This window comes from Pseudorca crassidens, chromosome 18 (assembly GCF_039906515.1).
Source record: "Pseudorca crassidens isolate mPseCra1 chromosome 18, mPseCra1.hap1, whole genome shotgun sequence".
Taxonomy (NCBI): domain Eukaryota; kingdom Metazoa; phylum Chordata; class Mammalia; order Artiodactyla; family Delphinidae; genus Pseudorca; species Pseudorca crassidens.
The window spans coordinates 55037489-55060260 of NC_090313.1; the positions used below are offsets into that span (position 1 = coordinate 55037489).

General features: G+C 38.6%; 2 protein-coding genes and 1 long non-coding RNA gene across 6 annotated transcripts in view; 1 reads left to right on the top strand and 2 right to left on the bottom strand.

Annotated features, from left to right (window-relative positions):
- Nucleotides 1–7311, bottom strand: part of SUGT1 (SGT1 homolog, MIS12 kinetochore complex assembly cochaperone) — a 43018-nt gene extending 35707 nt beyond the window's left edge. The window contains exons 1-3 of the mRNA XM_067713210.1: nt 7173–7311; nt 7022–7079; nt 505–595 (exon numbers count right to left, since the gene is read on the bottom strand). Coding sequence (XP_067569311.1) covers nt 505–595; nt 7022–7079; nt 7173–7210 — 187 coding nt within the window. The 5' untranslated portion in view covers nt 7211–7311. The remainder of the gene's footprint in view (nt 1–504; nt 596–7021; nt 7080–7172) is intronic.
- A 90-nt stretch (nt 7312–7401) lies between these two features.
- On the top strand, nt 7402–13832 carry LOC137211099 (uncharacterized). Its single transcript, XR_010936886.1, has 2 exons — nt 7402–7545; nt 7667–13832. It is a non-coding gene; the product is annotated as an uncharacterized lncRNA (long non-coding RNA).
- A 3192-nt stretch (nt 13833–17024) lies between these two features.
- ELF1 (E74 like ETS transcription factor 1) overlaps nt 17025–22772 on the bottom strand; it is a 105192-nt gene continuing 99444 nt past the window's right edge. For all 4 annotated transcript variants that reach the window (XM_067713239.1, XM_067713240.1, XM_067713237.1 and 1 more), the window contains one exon: nt 17025–19027. In XM_067713239.1, the coding sequence (XP_067569340.1) occupies nt 18433–19027 (595 nt within the window). In that variant the 3' untranslated portion in view covers nt 17025–18432. The remainder of the gene's footprint in view (nt 19028–22772) is intronic.

Genomic DNA, 22772 nt, shown 5'->3' on the forward strand with positions numbered 1-22772 from the left:
TTCCTAATGACCTAATATTGAACTTCCTTCTTAAAGCGCTTCAGGCAATGAATAAAGCTCTGTATCACAAAGTTCATCTAATTTTCTCATTAACATCATTTATGTAATCTGACTCAAGGTATTTAATTTCTCCCTACTCAGATTATCTATCCAGATAATTAAAATTACAGAATATAGAAATACATTCTTTTTATAAAAAATAAAACAAGGGAATTCATTTAAATACTTTGTAAAATAGTAAATTTGATGTTATTCTTTGTTAGCATATCCAGTAACCATGAATGAAATCTGTACAAATTCTACACCCACTGAAGAAAGAACGGACAACCATAAAATTTAAATGGGTGATGCTTAACATGTTTGTCACATTTTGGCTACTTTACCTTGTATGAAAGACCAAGTTAAAAATCCTGGAAGATAACCTTTATTTTATTTGATTCATTGTATCTTGGGCAAAATTTGTAAGTAACTTATAGAGTCAATATACTTTGTAAGAAAAGTTACCACGGTAATTCCCAAGAAGAATGTGACAATAAGCTCTTTGACAGTAATACTGTGCATCATCTGGTTTCTGCTCCAGAGCCTTAGTCAGCTCCTACAAATACAAACACGTTGAGTGTCAGTACATGTTTTTTAAAAGCCATCGAATTCTAATTAAACATGATTTTTAATCAAATAACCTATTATCATAAAGTATTTGGAGGAAAGATAACAGGGAAACAAGTTTGGAGCTTTTCTTTCCAAGAGGATCAATATCCCCCTTTCTCCTCCCTTCTCCCCTCAAAAGACCACAACTGAATGTAACATCTACCTAAAGCACTTAGCAGTTCCTGGCCTACAGCAGAACTCAATAAATGGTCATTATTATCACCTCATTTATTCTGGAGAGTTTAGTTCATATACATTGACCACCACTGATTTTCTCCTTCTAATTTGGAGAAGATTCAAAGATCATGTACAGTTTGAGATGCCTAGAAAATGTGAAGCTGTCCAATAAAAACAAAAATAAAAAAAATTTAAAAAATGGAAGTTAAACCTAGAGCTCAGAGAGGTTAATGGAACCAATAAATACATAATCAAGTTTACCTGGTCCTCTCCTATCCTCTTATCAATGGCCTAAGAAATTACAGCATTCTGTCAAAAGCCCAGATACAATATCTCATAGATAGCTACTATCAGTTGATCAAGAATTAACAGAGCGATTAAAACTCTGCCAGTCTGGGCAGTCACAGTTCATAAGTGGTAGCTGGAACAATACTGATGCAAGAAGAGAGAGCACGATCAGTGAAGCCAAGGACAAATGCAGGCAAACAGGAAGGCTTTGATTCTCTACCCATTGCCCACACACCCTAGGGACTTGGTAGTTTCCTTAACAGGCAAAATTACTTCAATAGCCACACATGTGGCTTTGCTTGAACCTCGCAGTGTGATTCTCACAAAGCAATGTATACTATACTTGGTAATCGTAAACCTAAAACCCAACATACCTAAGATCTAAACCACTTTTTACTATCTTAACCCCTATCACCCTGATCCAAGCAGTAATGAAAATCAGATCTTGTTACTATGTCTCTGCTCAAAACTTTCCAACATCTTTCCAGCTGACTCATAGCAAAAGCCCAAGTCCTTCCAATGATCTGCAAAGCCCTCCTCGATATAACCTTCTGCTCTCCCTCTCATCTCACCTCTTAAAACTCTTCTCCTTGCGCCACCATTCTAGCCACAATGGCCTCCTTGCTGTTCTTCGAACATCTCAGGACCCTGCACCTGCTGCTCCCTCTCACTAGAATGCTCTTCCCCCAGATGTGCGCAGAAAATCCATTCCCTCACTTCCTAGTCAGTGACTGCGCCAGAGATAGGATTCAAATCCAGGTCTGTCTGACTCCAAATCAAATTTTAACCACTAAACATTGCCTCATGGTAAAATTTTACTCCAAGTTTCTTTCACACACCATCTAACATTTGTACTAATACAAGATTTTCTAATACTTTGAAATTCTTAAGCTAAAAACACCATCTTCCACTAAGCTTTCAAACAATTTTGAAAACAGCTGATGGCTTCCTACATATCTACTCAAATATATCATAAAACCACATTTCCAGCCTCTCCTCACCCAGAAAATGTATATTATAGGTCAAAAAGGTTGTTACAGATTATAATAATATCTGGATCATCAATTCAAAAAGTATTTTTATTTTTTTCAGTAGTCAGGTTTTTCTGTTTGTTTTTCAAAAAGTATTTTTAAACACATATTATGGAATAAACATAGGCCAGACACTGGAGGTTCAAAGATGAATAAAATATTCCTTTTCTTTAGGAGTCAGGTATAAACTTCTGAATTTTGAACCAACTTGCAAGTGACCTTTAAAAACACAAACCAACTGTTGGTTAAGGAGAACCAGTTATGGTCATTCAGTTAAATAAACTAAGCAACTGACTTATTAAGCTATCAATAAAAAAAGTAACCAAAAAACCACTCAACACAAACTGAACATTATAACACACCAACTTGTAAGTCATGAATAAAACACAACAATAAATTTATTTTGAATAAGGAATATACCAGAAAAAGTGACGTTAAAATAATTACTTGTGGTTGTCTTAACTACATCTGACTTGTGGCAGTGTTTTCAGTGTTCTACTGTTTCTGTGACAACAGCTGCTGGCTGCTAGAATACAAAGGGACTAAAGAGAGGTATCTCAAAAGGCAAGGACTTCAGGGCCAACATTTGAATCACAGCAGCAAAGGGCTATTTAATCAGACTTACACAAAACGTATCCAAAGATATAGTACTTCTCACAGAAAATGGGTTGTGTTATAGTTCACAAAAGTAAAGAAACCCATGAAGTGTAAAATATAATTACACTGAAATCTTTAACAAGATAATGATAAAGGAAGTACCCTGATAACACAGAACGAGAGGGGGAAAATTCCTTTTTAAGGCATTAAAATTGTTTAAGACTTGGATCTTAGAAAATTAATTTCCAAATCTTTGGCTCTCTTAAAATGCTATCCAAAAAGGTTACTTGTTAAGATTAAAAGCAAAAGCAGACTGCTCAGACTGACCTAACATTTAAAGGCCTTTAGCTCTGAATATCTCAGCCTGACTCCACTTGCCATTTTCTTCTAGTCACAGCTAAACCCCAATCATGGATAAACAAGAGTATCAAGCCTTCTCCATTCCTAAACTAGCAAGCACCCCTAGAGAAAAATCACATAACCATGTAGAACTGGTATACTTTATGCTAACCAGCTATGCCCTCAACAAAGCTATCTGTGGTCAACTACTTCAAAGTCAGCTCCCAAACAATTATATCATACACCCCAATCCTACCCACTCCTCCAGAAGATGACCCTGATGCCTTGAACCTGCGACTTGTCACTTCTAAACTCGATAACCTTGAGCAAGTTAATCTCTTTAGCCTCAGCGTCCTTGTAAATGCACCTCACAGTTGTTCCAAGAATTGTGGTAGGAGTCATTTAACACACCTGAGTGCCTACTACATCCCGGGCACTACGCTGAGAACACAGTGGTAAACAGATACACAAAACCCCTGCACTCTTGAAGCTTACATTGGGGCCCAATTCAGATAAGGTCGTCAGAGAAAACAGCTTCCTTGAGAAGGTGACATTTCAGAGAAATCTAGAGTGATGAGCATTTCCAAGCAAAACAAGAGGTAGTCAATAGAGAGTACGTTCTAGGCAAAAGAACTGCCAAGTCCAAAGGCCCTGCACCAGGACTGAGCTCGACACATTTGAGTAGCAGAAAGCAAGCCAGCGTGGCTAGAACCTAGAGAAGAATCTGTAAGATGTCTACCTCAAGGGCCTCACCCTTGTACCTTACATTACTTATCCTCATAATCACCCTTTCAAGTGGTCCTAGTTAATCCCATTTTACAGACAGGAAACCTGATCCAGAAAAGTGATAGCAGGAACTTTCTTGAAACCAGGCTATGGACCCAAGCAGTCTGATTCCAGAGCCCATGCTCTTAAGCACTACTCACACTGGGCCTCAAAAGATTCTCATAATCCACATATATGTTTCCTCCCTCTACTGAATTAAGACTTCCTCTGCAAAGTTTTTTTTACTTCCCCAGTTAGCCTCTGCTACGCTCTTTACTGTACCTGATACACCACTCCACTGGAGTACTTATATTTTAATGATCTGTTGACTTGCCTGTCTCTCTCCACTAGACTACAAACTCCCTCACTACAGTAGTTTCATCTTTAGCTCGCTGGCTCCCAGTACAGCATTTGCCACTAACGTTGTTTGTTTAATGAATGAAAAATGTAATCAGCTTGATACACTTTCTCTTTATTCTTAATTGATGGTCTTATATAAAAATGTGACATTTTAACTGATGTAATATCAAGCGACCTTAATTTTAAAATAGCTACTGTTAAACCAACCCTTGGGAAAATCTAGAGGGAAACAGACTCTCACTTCTCATCAAGGTTCCGGCCCTACTCATTATTACCAATTACTTAGTAATTAACATTTGCCTGTTTATCTCTGTGAGAAGGTCATCTTAAGTTTTAAAAAGAACATTTCCTCTTAACACAAGCTGGTTCTTATCATGATCATTCTCTCCACTCCCAGTTTTTGATTCAGGTGGTAGGTCCTGTGGTAGGTCCTGAGAATCTGCATTTCTAACAAATTCCCAGGTGATTCTTCTGCAGAAGGTCTGGGGATCATGCTTTTGAAAGCCGCTATTCTACAGCACTAGACTAAGAATCAGGAAACATGTGTCCTGAGGCCCCTATTCTGCCTCTAACTGGCCACATACATCTCTATGACAGATCACTTGGACTTCTTTGGGTCTGTTTTCTTCTGTAAAATGGACGGGTAAGGAGTACTGGCCTACCAGATTCATAAGTACTTTCAGAAAATCTGGGGTGGAGAATTCCCTGGCAGTCCATGCTTCCACTGCAGGGGACACGGGTTTGATCCCTGTTTGGGGAACTAAGATCCCACATGCCTGCAGCGCAGCCAAAAAAAATAAAAAACAAAATCTGGGGTGGGGTCCAAGAATTTGCATTTCTCTGAGTTCCTAAGTGATGCTGATGCTACTGGTCCAAGAGCCACACTTTACGGACAAATGTACTAAAGCTAATCACACACCCACACTATCCAATTTCACTCCTAGAAACAAAAAAACAAATGCACTCCCAAAAGAAAGGACTGCATGTGTTCACCAAAATACATGTACAAGAAAATTCACAGTGGTTTTATTCATACTAGCTAACAACTGGAAATACCCCAAATGTTCACTGTTAGAATAAACTGTGCTATATTAGTACAGTGGAATACTACACAGCAGTGAAAAGCAAATAACTTATGGATGTATCTCCCATAATGTTTAAAGCAAGACAGAGTATCTACACTCAACTGAATACCTAGTGTATGATACTTTTTATATGAAGTCCAAGAAAGACTAACTGATGGTGACAGAATACAGAACAGGTGGGTAAGAGGAATTATTGGCTGGGGAAAAACATGAGAAAGCCTTGAGAATGGAAGTATTCTATATCTTGATCTGGGTGGTATACATACATGTAAAACTTCAAGTTCATTAGTACAGACTTAAGATTTGTGTTAGATATCCCACTTCAATAAATAATTTTAAAAGTAACTGAGATGTAACGTGACAAAGAATTCATTACATTAATATCCTTTAATAGCAACTATTATATAAACTAGATTTCCAAAGGAGGCATGGGGCCTAAGAGGACCATAACAAAGGTAGATTCTGAAAATTAACAGCTATTTAGCTGACATAAGGAATTATGGAGAAAAACTCTCAGTGCCTCTGGTAACATTAATAGTGATCCCAAAAGCATCACTAGGAAACATCACAACACTACCGAGTAATCAACCACTTTATTTGAAGGTGTTCGTATCCCAGCCCCAAAAGCATAATCCAACCTAAAAGGCCCCAAAGGACCCACGCCCTGGTTTCCTCCCCACCTCATTTCTTACTCCACTTTCATCCCACTCTAACCAAATGGGCCTTCTTGCTGCTCCTTGCACAGCTGACTTCATTCCTACCTCAGCATCCTGACACTGACTCCTCTTCCTGCCTGAAATAATCTTTCCCCAGAGCTTCCAAGCTCACTCCCTCATGCCTCTTCTCAAATGTCACCTCCTCCACTAACCACGGAACAAATTTCTTTTAGAAGTCATAGCTAGGAAAAAGGTTCTCTTGCCTCAAATTCCTAACCTTACATATGTTAAGCCATAAGAGCAAAACAAAGTTTCCTCTTTTTTATGCTTCAAAGCAAGAAACCCCTGGCTAAATTTTGTGACCCACTACATCATGTATTCTTAGTCTGGGCTCTCTTTATTACTTCAAATTATTATTTAACTCTTGCTCTTTTGCTTTCCTTCACAGCGTTATAGTTTTTCACTTAACACAAACACAAAGTGCCTTCCAAGTCAGTTAAATACATAAATAAGACTTTAATCCAGAGCAGACAGTGCCTTCCACAGTTGCCCCCAAGAAATTGTTTTGAGAAATAAACAAATGAGTGGGTAATGAACAGTGACTGGACATCTGGAAATTTTCGGGCACACACGGGAAAAGGTTTCTGTTCCAATAGTGTGAGTTCATACACGCACTCAGCACAAACCTGGTACACAGAAATGGCAAGGATGATTGTCAAACGAAAAACCGAATGAATAAACATCAAGCCTTAGATTTCACTTTTTGCTCTCAGTCACAAATGCCATTTAAAAAACAAACAAGCCCTTTCAGACCAACTATGAATGTTACCTCTACCCCCAAAATGGAGAGCAGGTTTTACTAAGCAGCTCCAAGGATACAGGAACGGACTAGGGATGGGAAGCGTAACCGGGCCGCTGCGGGACACAGAAGGGAGAGGCGGAGTCTGTCAACATCGGGGCTGAGACAGGAAAAGCAGCAGCCCCGACCCCAGGAAGACAGTGCTGGGAAGAGGCGGGGTGGGCCGGAACCCAACGCGGCTGCGTTCCCCAGAGCACAGTGAACCGGCTCTCTCACCTCCAACGCCGCCTGGGGGTCCTCGTCGATCAGAGCATCAGAGAAGCTCCGGAAAAACCTGCCAGGAAAACAACGACTTCAGCAGGGCTCTCTAACTAAAGAAAGACGAAGGGGGATACAAATAATAGCAAAGAGAAGGAAAAACACGCACCTCTGGGCTGCTGCAGGTGCCGCAGCAGCCGCCGCCATCTCTAACAGTTACTGTTACCGCTGCTGGTGCTGCTTCTACCGAGGTTACCAGCTCCGCCGCCGCCCAAGGGGGAACTTCTGGAGAAACACCAACCGAGCTTCCGTCCTACGTAGCCAATGAGCAGCCACGTAGCGTGCCGCGAGGGGAGGGGAGGTGAAGCGCGGGCGCGTGTTGGGCTGGGACCTTGGAGGACCGACTCTCCTGGCCCACCCCGCCCCCACCCCCGGCCGGCGAGCAGCCTGTCAGGCCCCGCCCCCTGCAGCCATGGTTACGCAGGCCGCGGGGTAAACCAGTCCCTGCGCGCACCCACACAGCCGCAGAGCCTCAGTGGGTGGTAGGTCGAAAGGAGTTTTGTGTCGTACTGTTATCGCTCAGGAACGTGTGGCGTTTGGGGTCGTTTGTATGTCTGTTAATAATAATAACACAAGGCACATCGCGCTCCCTTTTCTCTGCAGCTCTCATCATGGCTCCCGGAGGCAGCCAAGCTTTTCGTGACCCGTGACGTTCTCGGCTACGTGTTCTTTTCCGGGAGCGAGTTCCGGATGGCGCGTCGATGCCGGGATCTTGGCGCTGGGAACCCTAAAGGCCTCGGACTCGCCGGAAGTCGCTCCGCCCTTGCAGAGGCTGGACTGGAGGAAACCTTTTGGTTCCGGTGCGGGTGAACTGTTCCTTTCCCCAGAACGACACAGGCCCAGGCTTTCTTCCTACTTGGCTTCCCAGACAGAAGAAAAACGTGTACCATCCGAAGGCACTGAAGGGAGAAAGGTGGCCTGAATTTGTCTCAGTGCTGCTTTACTTTCCACCTCTTTGGTCAGGCCTTCCGTCACCGCCCTTTGACCCGTGCAATTCAGATAGAAGAAGCTTCCAGCAAGTTCCACGGGACGGGGATGGGGGCGGGGGGGGGAGCAGGAAGGAGTGGGAGTGAGCGGCTCTCAGTAGAGGTAAACAAGTAACTGAACTCGAGTGTCTGCCACATCCAGAATCTAAACTAAGTCCTGGGATTCAATGATGTTAACGCCTTCCAGAAACTTAAGCCAGTTTTGTTCAAAGTGCTAAAACCAAAGAAGGGCAATAGTCAGTGATGTGATAGCAACAAGGGACGCAGCCGAATATAAGGTATACGGATGGAATCCTCAAATAGTTGTACCGGAACCTCAGTCTGGAAAGATGAATTCGAATTAGTGAAGGAAATGGAAAAGGCAATTCAGGCAGAATAGGCCGAATGTTAGAAAGTGATAATGTGAACTCTGAAATTGGTAGAGCCAAAATTCAAGCTAGAAGCAGACTGACTGGGTGGTGGAGAGGCAGGTAACTGCCAGATCATAAAGGGCTAGTTGTAATCTGCTGAGAAGTTTGGATGTAATTCTCTTAAAGATGTTAACCCGTTACAGGATTTTTACTCAAAAAAGGCAGTAACAGTTAAATTTGCATTTTTATGTTATTCTGTCTGTACTATGGAAGAATGATTAAAGGGAAAAGAACAGTTGTTGGGAGACAACTGCTGTATTACAGGCCAAGTGACTCTTAAATAGGTTAGTGATTGTAGGGGATCGTAAGAATTACAGAAATAATTGAGGTAAAACTGTCTGGGTTTGCTGATCTCTCCTTTTGTGATCAATGCTTTTTGTATCATATGTAAGGCCTTGTCTGCTCCAAAGCCATGAGGATAGTCACCTGTGTTTTCTTCTTGTTGCTTGAGTATTTTACCTTTCACAGACAGGTTTATTCATTTTTATGAAAGGTAGGAGGTTGGGATCAAGTTTCCTTTTCCCCCCTTATGGATAGCCGATTGACCCAGCCCTACTTGCTGAAAAGGCTGTCATTTGCCATTTCCCCCACTAAATGATTATGGCACCTTTGCTGTAAATTAGATGACCACATATATGAGGGTCTGTTTCCAGGTTCTTATTACGTTGGTCTGTCTAACCTTGTCCCACACTATCTTAATGTAGCTTTATAAGTCTTGAAGCCCTATAACTTTTTCTTAAAGATTGCCTGGGCTAGTCAAAGGCCTCTGTATTTACATTTTATACATTTTCTAGAACTTATTTCCATTTATTTATAAATTTTAGAACGAACCTGTTAATTTCAAAAAAAAAAAAAAAGAACCCCCCCCCCCCCCAAGACAAAAAATCCTGCTAGGATTTTAACTGGGCTTGCATTGAATCTATAGATCAATCTGTTTGGGGAAAACTGATCCTAATTTTTTTTTAATTGAAGTACAGTTAATTTACAACGTTGTGTTACTTTTTGGTGTACACAGACTGATTCAGATACAGATAGATGGATATTCTTTTTCATTTCCATTGTAGTTTATTACAAGATATTGAATATAGTTCCCTATCCTATGCAGTAGTTTATCTGTTTTATATATACTAGCTTGTATCTGCTAACCCCAACTCCTAATTTTTCCTTCCCCGCATCTTCCCCCTTTGGTAACCATAAGTTTGTTTTCTATGTCTGTGAGTCAGTTTCTGTTTTGTAAATAAGTTCATTTGTATCATATTTTAGATTCCACATATTAAGTGATATCATATGATATTTGCCTTTGTCTGACTTACCTCAGTATGGTAATCTCTGTACCAATCCATGTTGCTCCAAATGGCATTATTTCATTCTTTTTTATGGCTGAGTAGTATTCCATCGTATATCTGTATACCACATCTTTTTTTTTTTTTTTTGTATACCACATCTTTATCCATTCATCTGTTGATGGACATTTAGGTTGCCTCCATTTCTTTTTTTTCTGACATCTTTATGTTGATTCCTCCAATCCATGAATATAATACACCCTTCCATTTATTTAAGTGGTCTTTAATTTTTCTCAGCAGTGTTTTGTAGGTTACAGTGTAGAAGTCTTACATATCTTTCATTAAATTTATTCTTGGGTATTTGAGGGTTTTTATGCTTTTTAAATGGCATTCTAAATTTTTAATATTTGTTGCTAGTGTATAGAAACACTGCTGGTTTTTACATATTGACCTTATATTCAACCATCTTGCTAAGTTCCCTTACTATTTCTAATACTTTGTAGACTCTTAGAATTTCAGTCATCACAGTGTCTTGTGATCTGTGATAGATGGTTTGACATCTTCCTGTGCAATCATTATACCTTTTATTTTTCTTGCTGGTTGTCACTGGCTAGGATGTCTACTATAGTGTTGAGTAAAAGTAGTGATGATGGACTTCCTATCTTGATTGTAACATTAGGGAGAAAGCATTCAATATGAAATGCTTTTTCTGCCTTTATTGAAATGTCCATGTTTATTTTTTCTTTAATAAGTTAATGTTAATTACTTTGGTTGATTTTCAGATGTTCTCTAAATGGCCAATATGCATATGAAAAGAAGTTCTACATCAATAGCTATATCAGGGACAGTAAAATCATAATTTGGTACTAAACACTCCCACCAAAATGGCTAAAATTAAAAAGAATTCCAGTGCCAAGTATTGACAAGGATATGGAACACCTGTAACTTTCACGTATTGCTAGGGAGAGTATAAATTGGTATAGCTACTTTAGAAAACTTTGACACTATCTACTAAAGCTAGTCGTACATGAACCCTATTGCCCAGAAATGCTACCACTAGGCATATGCCCAAGAGAAAAGAATACTTAAGTTTGTGTACAAGAATATTGATTGCAGCATTAGTCACAGTAGCAAAAACTGGAAATAACCTAAATGTCCTTTCACAGAAGAAAAATACTAGAGATCAAAGACTAAGAATGAACTACCAGTACACACAACAATATGGATGAACCTCACATACATCATGTTGAGCTAAAGAAGCCAGACAGAGTACATCCTGGTTGATTCCATTTATATGAAAATAAAAAACATTGTGAGGGACGTCAGAGAGTGATCTCCTGGCTGGGAAGGGCCATGAGGAAGACTTCCTGATGTGGGAAATGTTATATATCTTGACTAGGTGACAATTACAGTAATGTAGTCACATATCAAATTTTTTCAACTTATACACTTAAGATTTGTGCACTTTATGCTTCAGTAGGGGGAAAGATTAAAACAGCAATGAAAAACAATCTGAAATTTTTTTAAATGATATTTACAATAGCAGTAAATATTAAATACTGAAAATTAAATCTTACGAAAGATGTGCAAAACATATACATTGAGAATTACAAAATATTGCTGAGAGAAATTAAAGACACTTAAACAAATGGAGATACTCTATGCTCATGATTCAGACTTAAGATGTCAGTTCTTCCCAAACTGATCTATTGATTCAACCCAATCCCAATCAAAATCCCAAAGACTTTTTCCATTTTATAAGTTGACAAACTGATTCTGAAATTTAAATAGAAATGCAAAAGACTCAGAATAGCCAAATCAACTTTGAAAAATAACAGAGTTGGAGAACTAACACTACCTGATTTCAACACATCAATCTTGTGTATTGGTACAAAGATAGACAAATCAATAGCACAGAAAAGAGAGTCCAGAGATTCGTATGTGTATGAACAACTGATTTTAAGCAAAGGTCCAAAGGTAATTCAGGGCAGAAAGGACAGTTGAAAAAGATAGTCCTTTCAGACTTTTCAATTGAAAAGGATAGTCTTTTCAACAAATTGGATATACAAAAGCAAAAAAGTGAACTTCAATATATACCTTGCACCATCTACAAAATCTAACTCAAAATGGATCATGGACCTAAATGTTAAAACTATAAAACTTCTAGAAAAAAGATCGTTGTGTCCTTGGGTTAGACAAAAATTTCTTAGATATGACACCAAAAGCATGATCCATAAAAGAAGTTGATAAACTTTATGAAAATTTAGAAGTTTCTGCACTTTGAAATTATTTGTGAATTATATATCTGATGAAGAGCTAGTATTCAGAATATATAGAGCTCTCAAAACTCAGTAATAAGAAAACAAGGGAATTTTTAAATGGGCAAAAAAACTGAACAATCACTTCATCAAAGAAGATACATGGATGTCAAGTAAGCTCATGAAAATTGCTCAAAATCATTAGTCGTTAGGGAAATTAAAACCACAATGCGATACTACTACACACCCATTAAAATGGCAAAAATATTGAATATAAAAGAGCATGTTGAAGAGGATGTAGAGCAACTGAAAGCCTCATACACTGCTGGTGGGAACGTAAGATGGTACAACCATCATATGACCTAGCCAGACCACTCCTAGGTATTTGTTCAACAGATATGAAAATACATGTCCAATATAAAGATTTGTACAGGAATATTCCTAACAGCTTTAATGATAATAGCTGAAGACTAGAAACAACCCAAATGTCCATTAACAGGTGGATGGATAAACTAGTATATCCATGTAATAGAATATTATAAGAAAACAAGGGAATTTTTTCAGTAATAAAAGGAAAAATATGCTGATACAGACTACAACATGGATGAATCTCAAAAAAGTTAACGCTACGTGCAAGGAGCCAGACCAAAAAAAATAGCGCATGTTATATGACTCCATTTACATAAAATACTAGAAAATGCAAACTAATATAATCTATGTAGACAGAAAGCAGATCAGCAGGAAGGGAGTGGTTACAAAGGGGCACAAGGAAACTTTTAGGCTAATGTTCACCAAACATGAGTAGGTTCACTACTTGATTATGGCGATGATTTCATTTTATACTCTATTTAAATATGTGCCACTTATTGTATGTCAATTATAGCTCTATAAAGCTATCTGTAAAACAAGCTTGGAGCTGTAGGTAAGAATTGATAGTCATTGGCACACAGATGGTGGTTAGCAACATGAGAACACGAACATAAAAACAGGTAAAGAGAACATGTATGTAGCTTAGTCACATTTAATAACTATGGAGTACTGTACCTACTATGTGGAGATATTACAGTAGGGACTGAGGGTACTAAAATGACTACAGTCTTGGCTCTTTATAATGTAGTGTTGGAATCACACATACCAGCAGTCAATTATTATAGTGTCATCTGTGCCCAAATGAGAAACTAAAAGGCTCTATGACAGTAGTGGGGAACTTTTAAGAACTCAGAGAAAGCTCTCAGAGGAAGTAATGTCTAAGCTGAGGCCTGAAGGTAGAAGATAGAATTTAGCCAAATAGAATGAGAGCAACTGTGCCAAGCAGAGTGACAGCAAGTGCAGAGGTCTGGAAAGTAAAGGGAGCTCAAAGAGTTGGCAAGTACAGCGTTTAGGGCTGTTCATTTGCATAAGCCCCTTCAAACCCTCTAAGTTGGTATTCTACTTTTCTGTTTTTCCTAAGTAAGTTCCCCTCACCCATCCAACCACCAAACTGTGTACCCCATAAAAATCTAGATTTGCCCCGATAGAGGACATCGGTCATTCTTTTGGGCAGCCAGTCACATAAATTGGTAGCTAGTTAACGTAAGGAGTCAAGGAAGGACCTTGGTTATTCTCTCTAGATGCAAATTCTATTCTCTCAAATTTCGGAAGCAGTAGAGACAGTGGTACAAAGCTCGGTGTTTAGGTGCTTGGCAACAGTGGCTCCAAGTGGACCAGTTGTGCAATATGGTTTTGCGATTTGTTTAACTGTGTGACACAGACTGACTCTGATTCTCTAGTCTTTTTGTCTGTTCTGTAAACTGCATGATATTCTTCTAATAAAATTTCTTTTATGCTGAAAACCAGAATCCATCTCTGTTGCTAACGACCAAGAACCCAAACTGACAGTTTGGTATTTGGAAGTGGAATGCTACAAAACAGACTCTAGTATGTATCACCCGCCAGATGGAAAAGAAAGGATGCAAGGCACTGAAGACAACTACTCCAGACTGGGAAAATGGTGACCCTGAGACAGGACATCAAACTGACACCATCAAGAAATGTATTCTAAAGCTGAGAAGCCTTGGAAAGAGATTTATTCCCAGTGCTCATGCTGGTGTGGCAGTGGAGGACAAGAAAGCAGGGGCCACAGGTGATCTGAAACAGAGGACTGCGAATCACCTTGAAGACCCTAGTCATGAAACTGGATCAAGTAGCTGGATGACACTTCAGCTGATCTCTCTTTAGGAGAGAAATCATGCTTTCTGTAGGTGTGAGCATTTTTGGAAGTATATGTGTGGGAAGAAGGCTGTGTATAGATGACAGTAGACTACATCATTCCTCCCTTCTTCCTTGCTATGGAGTCCAATTTTGTTTGACTGTCCATCTCCCCAACACATGACTAAGTCATCTATGGTAATCCTGCTTCCTTGGCCAGCACTTGGTTTAGGAAGGGGTATATATGACCAGTCTAGCCAATGAGCTCTGAAGAGATGGCTGCTCAGGGTGCTCTGGGAAAGGTCTCCTTACTGATAAACAGAAACATAGAAGAACTGCTGCAGCTATCTTGCACCACAGCAGAAGCCATCCTGGAAACTAAACCAAAATACTGAGAAAAGCAGAAAGATGGAAGAAATCTGGTTGCTCAACATCACTACTGTGCTCCTGAATTAACAAACCTGGAAACCTCCGAACTTTAGACTTCTAATTTTGTACTATTGAATAATTTTGAATAGGGTTTTTTGGTTCCTTGCAATTGAAAGCATCCAAATCCTATCTGACAGTATGATTTGGAGAGTAAAATTTGAAGATAAGGCTGGTGGGATCAAGGAGTTTTGTGAAACCATGCAGGGCCTCAAATCCAGCTGAGGATAGTAAGAAACCACTGAATGGCTTGGTACAATTAAGTGCACCCCTGTTGCACTGGGGAAGAACACATTGAAGGGGGACAAGGTGAAGACAACAGAGAACAGTGATCTTTAGATAAAACTTGGGAGAACTCTAACCTTTGAAAAAGTCTCTGGAGCAACCCAAGAGGAACATTAAGAAATTATTATAAAGGCAGGAAGAGGACGGAGAGAGTTGGGCACAAAAGTAAAGGCAATAGAGAGTTTAAAGGAACAGTGAGTTATAAAAGGTTATCAAATATTGGAGAGGTCAAGAAAGAGAAGAAGGGGGGAATCTGGCAATATGGAAATTGATTCCTTTTTAGTGACTTTTGCAACAGTAATTTCAGGGTAATAGGGCAAATGTACTACTACAGTGTGTTAAAGAACCACTGACAGATGAATGGATAAAGAAGATGTGGTACATATATACAATGGAATATTACTCAGCCATCAAAAAGAATGAGATAATGTCATTTGCAGCAACATGGATGGACCTATAGATTATCATACTAAGCAAAGTAAATCAGAAAGAGAAATACCATATGATATCACTTATATGTGGCATCTAAAATATGGTACCAATCAACATATCTATGAAATAAAAACAGACTCAGATACAGAGAACAGACTTGTGGTTGCCAAGGAGCGGGGTGGGTGGGGGGGCTAGGGGAGGGAAGCAATGGGAGTTTGGGATTAGCAGAGGCAAACTATTACATATAGCATGTTTAAACAACAAGGTCATACTGTATAGCACAGGGAACTATTTTCAATACTCTGCGGCACACCACAGTGAAAAAGAATATGAAAAAGATATAGGGACTTCCTTGGTGGTCCAGTGGTTAAGACTCCACACTTCCACTGCAGGGGGCGCGGGTCTGGCTCCTGGTCAGGGAACCATGATCCCACATGCCGAGTGGCCAAAAAAAGAAGGAATATATAAATGTATAACTGAGTCACTTTGCGGTATAAAAGAAATTAACACTGTAAATCAACTATACTTCAATGAAATTTTTAAGAAAAAGAATGAATGGGAAGTGAGGAAAGCAGCAGGTTTATAAGTTAAGGACAGTGACAGTAACATTGCAGGTACTTCCTTAATACATGTTGAATCAATGACTTGATGTAGAAAGGCCACGTACTGAGTAAGAGTTATGTCCCTATTCAGGAGTTCAGTACTGGGAGATTATATTAGGGGATGCATGGCTAGAGTTCTAAGGGAGGAAAACTCTTCCTTGATCCTCTTAGGGTCCCTGCCTGGGCCTAAAGCTCAAACTGACAAAGACATTAAAGAAGAAAAGCATATTAAGTTTTCTGTAACGTGGGAGCTTCCATAAGGAAATGAAGACTCAAAGAAATGGTTAAGCCTGAACATTTTTATACTAGGTTTGATGAAGAATGGAAAGTCATAGAAAAACAATGGAACAGAAGGGTATAAGCTAAGGGTAGTAAACTGGAGAAAACTAGCAAGGTCTGTTCCTTCAGATTCTTCTCTGTTTCCCTCCATCTTCAGAGATAAGAATGCTCCTTTAAAAATCATATTTGGGGGGCTTCCCTGGTGGCGCAGTGGTTGAGAGTCCACCTGCCGATGCAGGGGACGTGGGTTCGTGCCCCCGTCCGGGAAGATCCCACATGCCGCGGAGCGGCTGGGCCCGTGAGCCATGGCCGCTGAGCCTACATGTCTGGAGCCCGTGCTCCGCAACAGGAGAGGCCACAACGGTAAGAGGCCCGCGTATTGCAAAAAAAAAAAAAAAAAAATCATATTTGGGAAGAATATTAACTGACATGAGGAAATGAATAAGTGGAAGTTACTACTGGGTATAGGCGTATTGGATTGAGATTTTAATTTTGTTACATTTTTCTGTTTCTGTGTTTTCCAAGTTTAACAATTAACTGATCTAATTTCTAATTAGAAAACTTGTTTTTTAGAGTGTGTTTAATATTATCGCTGGGAACATTTTATTTTCTAATTTTTGGAGCTTTGTAATCCATTGTGTCGTGTCCGGAAACTGCCATTTGGCATGGTAGAAAGGAAAACTGAGAGGATGACATTCTGCAATTCTAATCTGACTAATGGAGGCTGTTATATAAACGTTTAATAACACTGTAATACTAGCAACATTGTCCGTATACTTGTTCTTAAGGAACATTTTCTTGAAAACAAAAACACAGGATTTTTACATGATTTATTTAATAATAAACCAATTAAAGATACAAAAACGTTTAGAGGATTCCAAAATTTAAATTTTTGTTTAAATACAAATTCACTCTGTAACATGAAAACATATAACATTAGACCTCTAAACATAATGATTCTTTCAACTACAAAAATTTCTTTTTGCTATACTAGAAAATTTGCAGAAAACAATTTTTCTTGTGAAATTAAATGTACATTATTTACAGTTGAAAAAGTAATCTAAAAACTATTGCATTTCAGAAACTGGGATATATAATGTATATCTTTGTATGCAATTCTCCCTCCCCCCACTCTCAATAAAAAAAAAAATGATCCAAAATATAAAGCAATTATGCTTTTATAGCAACTGACTACTCAGCCAGATTAGCCCAAGGCTTGGTTGCTTTCTGGGGCCTTAAAGAGCCCTGACTCTTTCAGAAAAGCAGTATATCATTTAGCACTCAGCAACATAAGTTTTTTACTAGTGGACCACAATGCACAGTGGCCTAAAGAGTTAATGAACAAAGTATTTAGGAGGAATTCAGGTTCAGAGCAAATCTTAACAGGTAACAGCAAAATGAATTTTGTAGGGTCATTAATTTTTCTGCAATATTTTAGCTATATTTACAGTAGGAGATAAGCTTAAAACATAGGGCTTAGAATCATAAAATTTAGAACTAGATAGGAAATTGGAGTTCATCTAATCTAATCCAATACATCCCTCCTCTTATGATGCCCAGAAAGGTCAAGTGGCTTGCCCAAGGTTATACAACTAGTTAGTAGGAGAGCCACTCTTAGGCTGATACTTTTATATTATCCTGCTTCTGAAACAGGTTCAGCCATATCATGGGCACATTTCGATTTTTAATGTTATAATTTACATAGTCATAGTTCAATATACAGTGCAACAAACTAAAGTCGATCTAAGTGAAATCATAATTTTAACAAGGCATAAAATAGGTGTCTTGCATTTGAAAGAGTCAAGACTTAACCTATACAAGTGGAATGAAAATAGCTCCTATATAAATTTCCTGATGTCATATTTAAGTACTGTATTTACAGAAGAATCAGAAAAGCTAATACAATGTAAAATTTAAAAAGAAACTTTAAAAATGCTTATGATATAGCCACTGGAAAAAATCTCAAAAGAATGTCTTCATAGTATAAAACGCCTGTTCCTTCACAATTGAATTCTGAAACATTTGAAGAACAAAAGGAAACACTTGGGTTTTCCTCCCCTCATCTAACAAAGTCAAAATTAACTCTAAGTTATTATTTTTAACAAGTAACTATAAAATTAGGAACATTTGGAGAATTTACCTTAGAATCAATCAATAGTTTGCATACAACTGAAAATGTTCAATTAAAAAACCACCATCTGTAATTCCTTTGGTATATTACTTAGAAAGAGTTGGGTTCCAGCAGTTCGTTTTTTATAGCTACCTGAGAGGTAAATCCATTGGATACCACCATCACATAAGGCTGTGACTGCTGCTCAGTTTCCCCAGTGCCTTCTTTCAAGTTATCTTCAACCTCCTTTTTCTCTACTTCCTGTATATGAGTTTTTGTTTCTTGAGCTTTGATAACTGAAGTGATTACAGTGCCAGGTGGGTGAGTAACCAGTTGTGAATTGCGAGGAGAAAAGGTCACCACAGGTGTGGTAGCACTGAAGGACGGAGATGAAGCCACGCTGACGGTTCCATTGCAAATGGACTGAACATTGCTGGTAAGAACCTGCTGTACGTGGGCAGGACTCAGGACAATGGAAGGAGGAGAGCCCGGCTTCTGCGACTGGAGCACAACATTTTCTTTCAGTACTGTCATGGGCTGTGATGATGGAATGGCTTGTAAGATAAATTTCTGAGATCCAGCACCTGATGATGGATCTGTGCTGGCTATAACTGTTGTGATTGGCACTGTCTGAAGTGTTACTGTGTGCAAATGCTGATTCCCAGGAGATACGACCACAGGAACTTGGGCTGGAGCCTGTATAGTCCTATTGAGATTATGAAATAAAAGTGAGGAAATTAGCATATTCTACATTGTTTAAAACTTAACATTTGACAACTCACTTTGACAGAACATGAGTTATTCATTTCAAATGCTCCTTCCCATATTTTCAACACAACATAAACATTGCGCCAGACCCTGCATTAAACACTCTACATACAGAAATGCCCAACACAAAACTCTCAGTCCATTAACTATGATACCATCTGGTGGGGAAAAAAAAAAGTCTATCCTAAGTGCTATATTAACACAAATGGGGAAGCAATTTTGTTGGGGGAGGAGGATATCAAAATGTTTCCCAAGGAAGTTATGTATAAGCTGCCTGAAAGAAAATTAGGGACTTTTAAATAAACATATTGGACTCACTATCATTTTAATATTTGAGGGGTAATGTCATCAATATACCCAACCAAATTACCAAACTTCACATGATTATAATTGTTTTCAACCTGTTTTTCTATATATAGAGAAAACGCTCAATTAACTAAAATAAAAAACAATCTTAAATGTATGAGACAGAATTATTAGAAGAATTTTAATAGTTCACGGTTCATATTACATAAAACAAGTCATGAATATAATTAACTCATGAGGGTTCTTTAGGCTGGCAGGTAGAATAAAAAATAAGGCCAACCCTTGGCAAAAATAGAGGCGTGTTTTAGCAGTTTTCTCAGCTCAAGTAATTTTCACAAATTTTAGTCATAAAGATACAATTTTAACATAAAATCTTTTAACGTGGGCTTCCCTTGTGGCGCAGTGGTTGAGAGTCTGCCTGCCGATGCAGGGGACGCAGGTTCGTGCCCCGGTCCGGGAAGATCCCACATGCCGCGGGGCGGCTGGGCCTGTGAGCCATGTCCGCTGGGCCTGCGCGTCCGGAGCCTGTGCTCCGCAACGGGAGAGGCCGCAACAGTGAGAGGCCCGCGTACCGCAAAAAAAATTTTTTAAATTTAAAAAATCCTTTAACGTAAAATCCAGTTTATGTAAGGTTTTAATTCCATTTATTGAAGAAAAGTGGTACATAAATGATATTATAAGTCAATCTAATTTTAAAAGTTCACAGCTGTGAAGTTTACAGTTATGGCCATTGTTAATATAAAACAAATGCTGTTGAAAAAACTCAGCATCTGGATCTCAACTGTGTTTCCTCTGAATTCTATAAAGCTATTTTACAAAAGGGAGATAATTGCTACTCCAAATGGCTAGGAGCTGGATTAGTCCCCGTAAACCAAATGTTAATTATTGCCAGGAGACTATCACAGGTAAATTTTAGCAAGTTACAAGTATGTGGCCTGTCACATGTGAGAAATGAAATTCCGGAGGAGAAGACAAATGGGCTAGATGGAAAGATGACTCAGCACAACTCAGAAGAAGTTCAAAGGAAGCAGAAAGACACACGGTAACTGCAGCCCACCCATACATGTAGGATACTGATTCCCAAGTTCAGTTTGCCACCATAGTCACCACTGTTAGGAGTAGTCTACAGCAGGAGATCGGCAGCTCTCTTGAAGGACACTGCTAGAAGAGAATATGAGTCAGGTAATGAAGATTTAATAGGCTGGCAGGGTATGGCCAGATGTACTAATACTATTGGGCAGGAAGGGATGAGTAGGAAGGATACAGAATAACTTCGGGAACTAGGGCACTTTTCCAAAATACACTGTGCCTCCCTTCTTCCCTGCCCGCCTGAATCAGGATATCTTGGGTGGAATCTAAGCCTGCAAATAGTAGCTGACAGATACCATTTTTTAAATAAAAAAGACCCAAGGGCTTCCCATGCCAAGAGTTCATGTACATGTATGTATAGATAAAATAGAACTTGGCATATAGGAAGCACACAGATTGTATCTATAAATATGTATAGCCTTGCCACCCTATAAGTATTATCCCAATTTTCCATATGAAAAAATTAATGCACAAAGTAGTTGAACAGCTTGCATAAGGTGAGCAGTTAGATAAGAAAAGGGGTCATTCAACTGCAGAGCCTATGTGCTTAACCATTACAACATACTGTCACTTCTTAAGTCCTGAATAACTTCAGCCAAAGATGAATACTTTCTATTAGATCTTTAAACTGTGGGGAGTTAACAACCTTTAATACATACCCCTCCCCCTTCCCCTTTCCTTCTCTCAGATGTGGCATGAGCAATAATGTACTTGGAAAATTTCCCTATTGCTCATCAGGGCTACCACTAGACTTTCAATGCTTTTATTCAAGTCATAAAAAGATGTCCCTTTCCTGAACACCTGACTGCCACCTGCCAGAAAATATATATACTGAGACACACACACACACACATATATATATATATATATATCTGCAATGTAAATATATTAGCTTATTTGAACAAATTCTAAAACAATAAATTTTCACTAAAAAATTCAGAGATTAAAGGATTAAATACTACACAGCCTTTTCCTAAACACAGGAATTTTAAATTATTTTTTTTCTTAGTTAATGATTAAACTGTCAGTTGTGTCTCATTATATTATATACCAAAGGTTATATTACAGTTAACTACTTTTAAAAAACGTAAGCTGCTTGTAACCAACTGGTACAGTATTGGTAATTTAAAATTCCTCAAACTTTCTGAAGCTAAGAAACATATACAATATAATATTTGGCTTTTGTTGAATATCAGATGTCAGAAAGTGTCATTTAATTGTTACAACCACCTGTAAGCTTAAATAATATCATCTTCATTTTATAGAGGAGGAAACAGACTCAGAATAGTTAGTTAATGTGATCCAGCGTCACATCTAATAATTGACAAGGCTGGAGGGCGAGAAGGTTATGCCCACATTCTTTCTACTCCATTACACTGCTTTAAAATGTATAATGTATACATTATACATTTTTAGAGGCTAATTATTTAAAAGACCCTAAGACAAACTATTAGTACTTGGATAAACATTATTGAGAAATAAGTTATACTGGGTTGGTATATGGACTTGCAGATTTACCAAGGAACAATTTTAGGAAAATATTTTACCAGAGGTTTATTTTTGTGAAGCCAAAGTTAAAATTTGTAAAACTGAGCATATATACCCTAAATCAATTAAGGAAATTTAATCAATTTCAATATAGATACAGTTGGCCTTCCATATCCACGGTCTCCACATCCACAGATTCCGCCAACCTCTCTGGTGGAAAATATCCACGCCCCCCCCAAAAAAAATTTCCAGAAAGTTCCAAACCACAAAACTTGAATTTGCCACATGCTGGCAACTATTTACATAGCACTTACACTGTTTTAGGTATTATAAGTAATCTAGAGATGAATTAAAGTATATGGGAGGGTGTATGGAGCTTATACGGATATACTATGCCATTTTACATAAGGGGCTTGAGCATCCTCAGGTTTTGGACTCCAAAGGGGGTTCTGGAACCAATCCCCTGAGGATACTGAGGGATAACTCTATGTGCAATTATGTGAGATACAAAGAAAAGAGCAAAGGAAAAACTTGAGAAAAAATATGTTGCTACTTCATTGTAGGTAAGTGATACTTCATGTGATTATGTGAATTAACTGACAGTATGGCAACTCATTAAGTTCACTGCTTTAGACTAAACTGCTTGCATTAAAACACTATCTCCACCACTTACTAAAGGTGACCAGGCTCCGTGGCCTCTCCTTGACTCTGTTTCCTCAACTGTAAAACAGGAATATTACCTACACCTCACTGAGCAATAAGGATTTTCTATACATTAATATATGTAAAGTGTATGAATA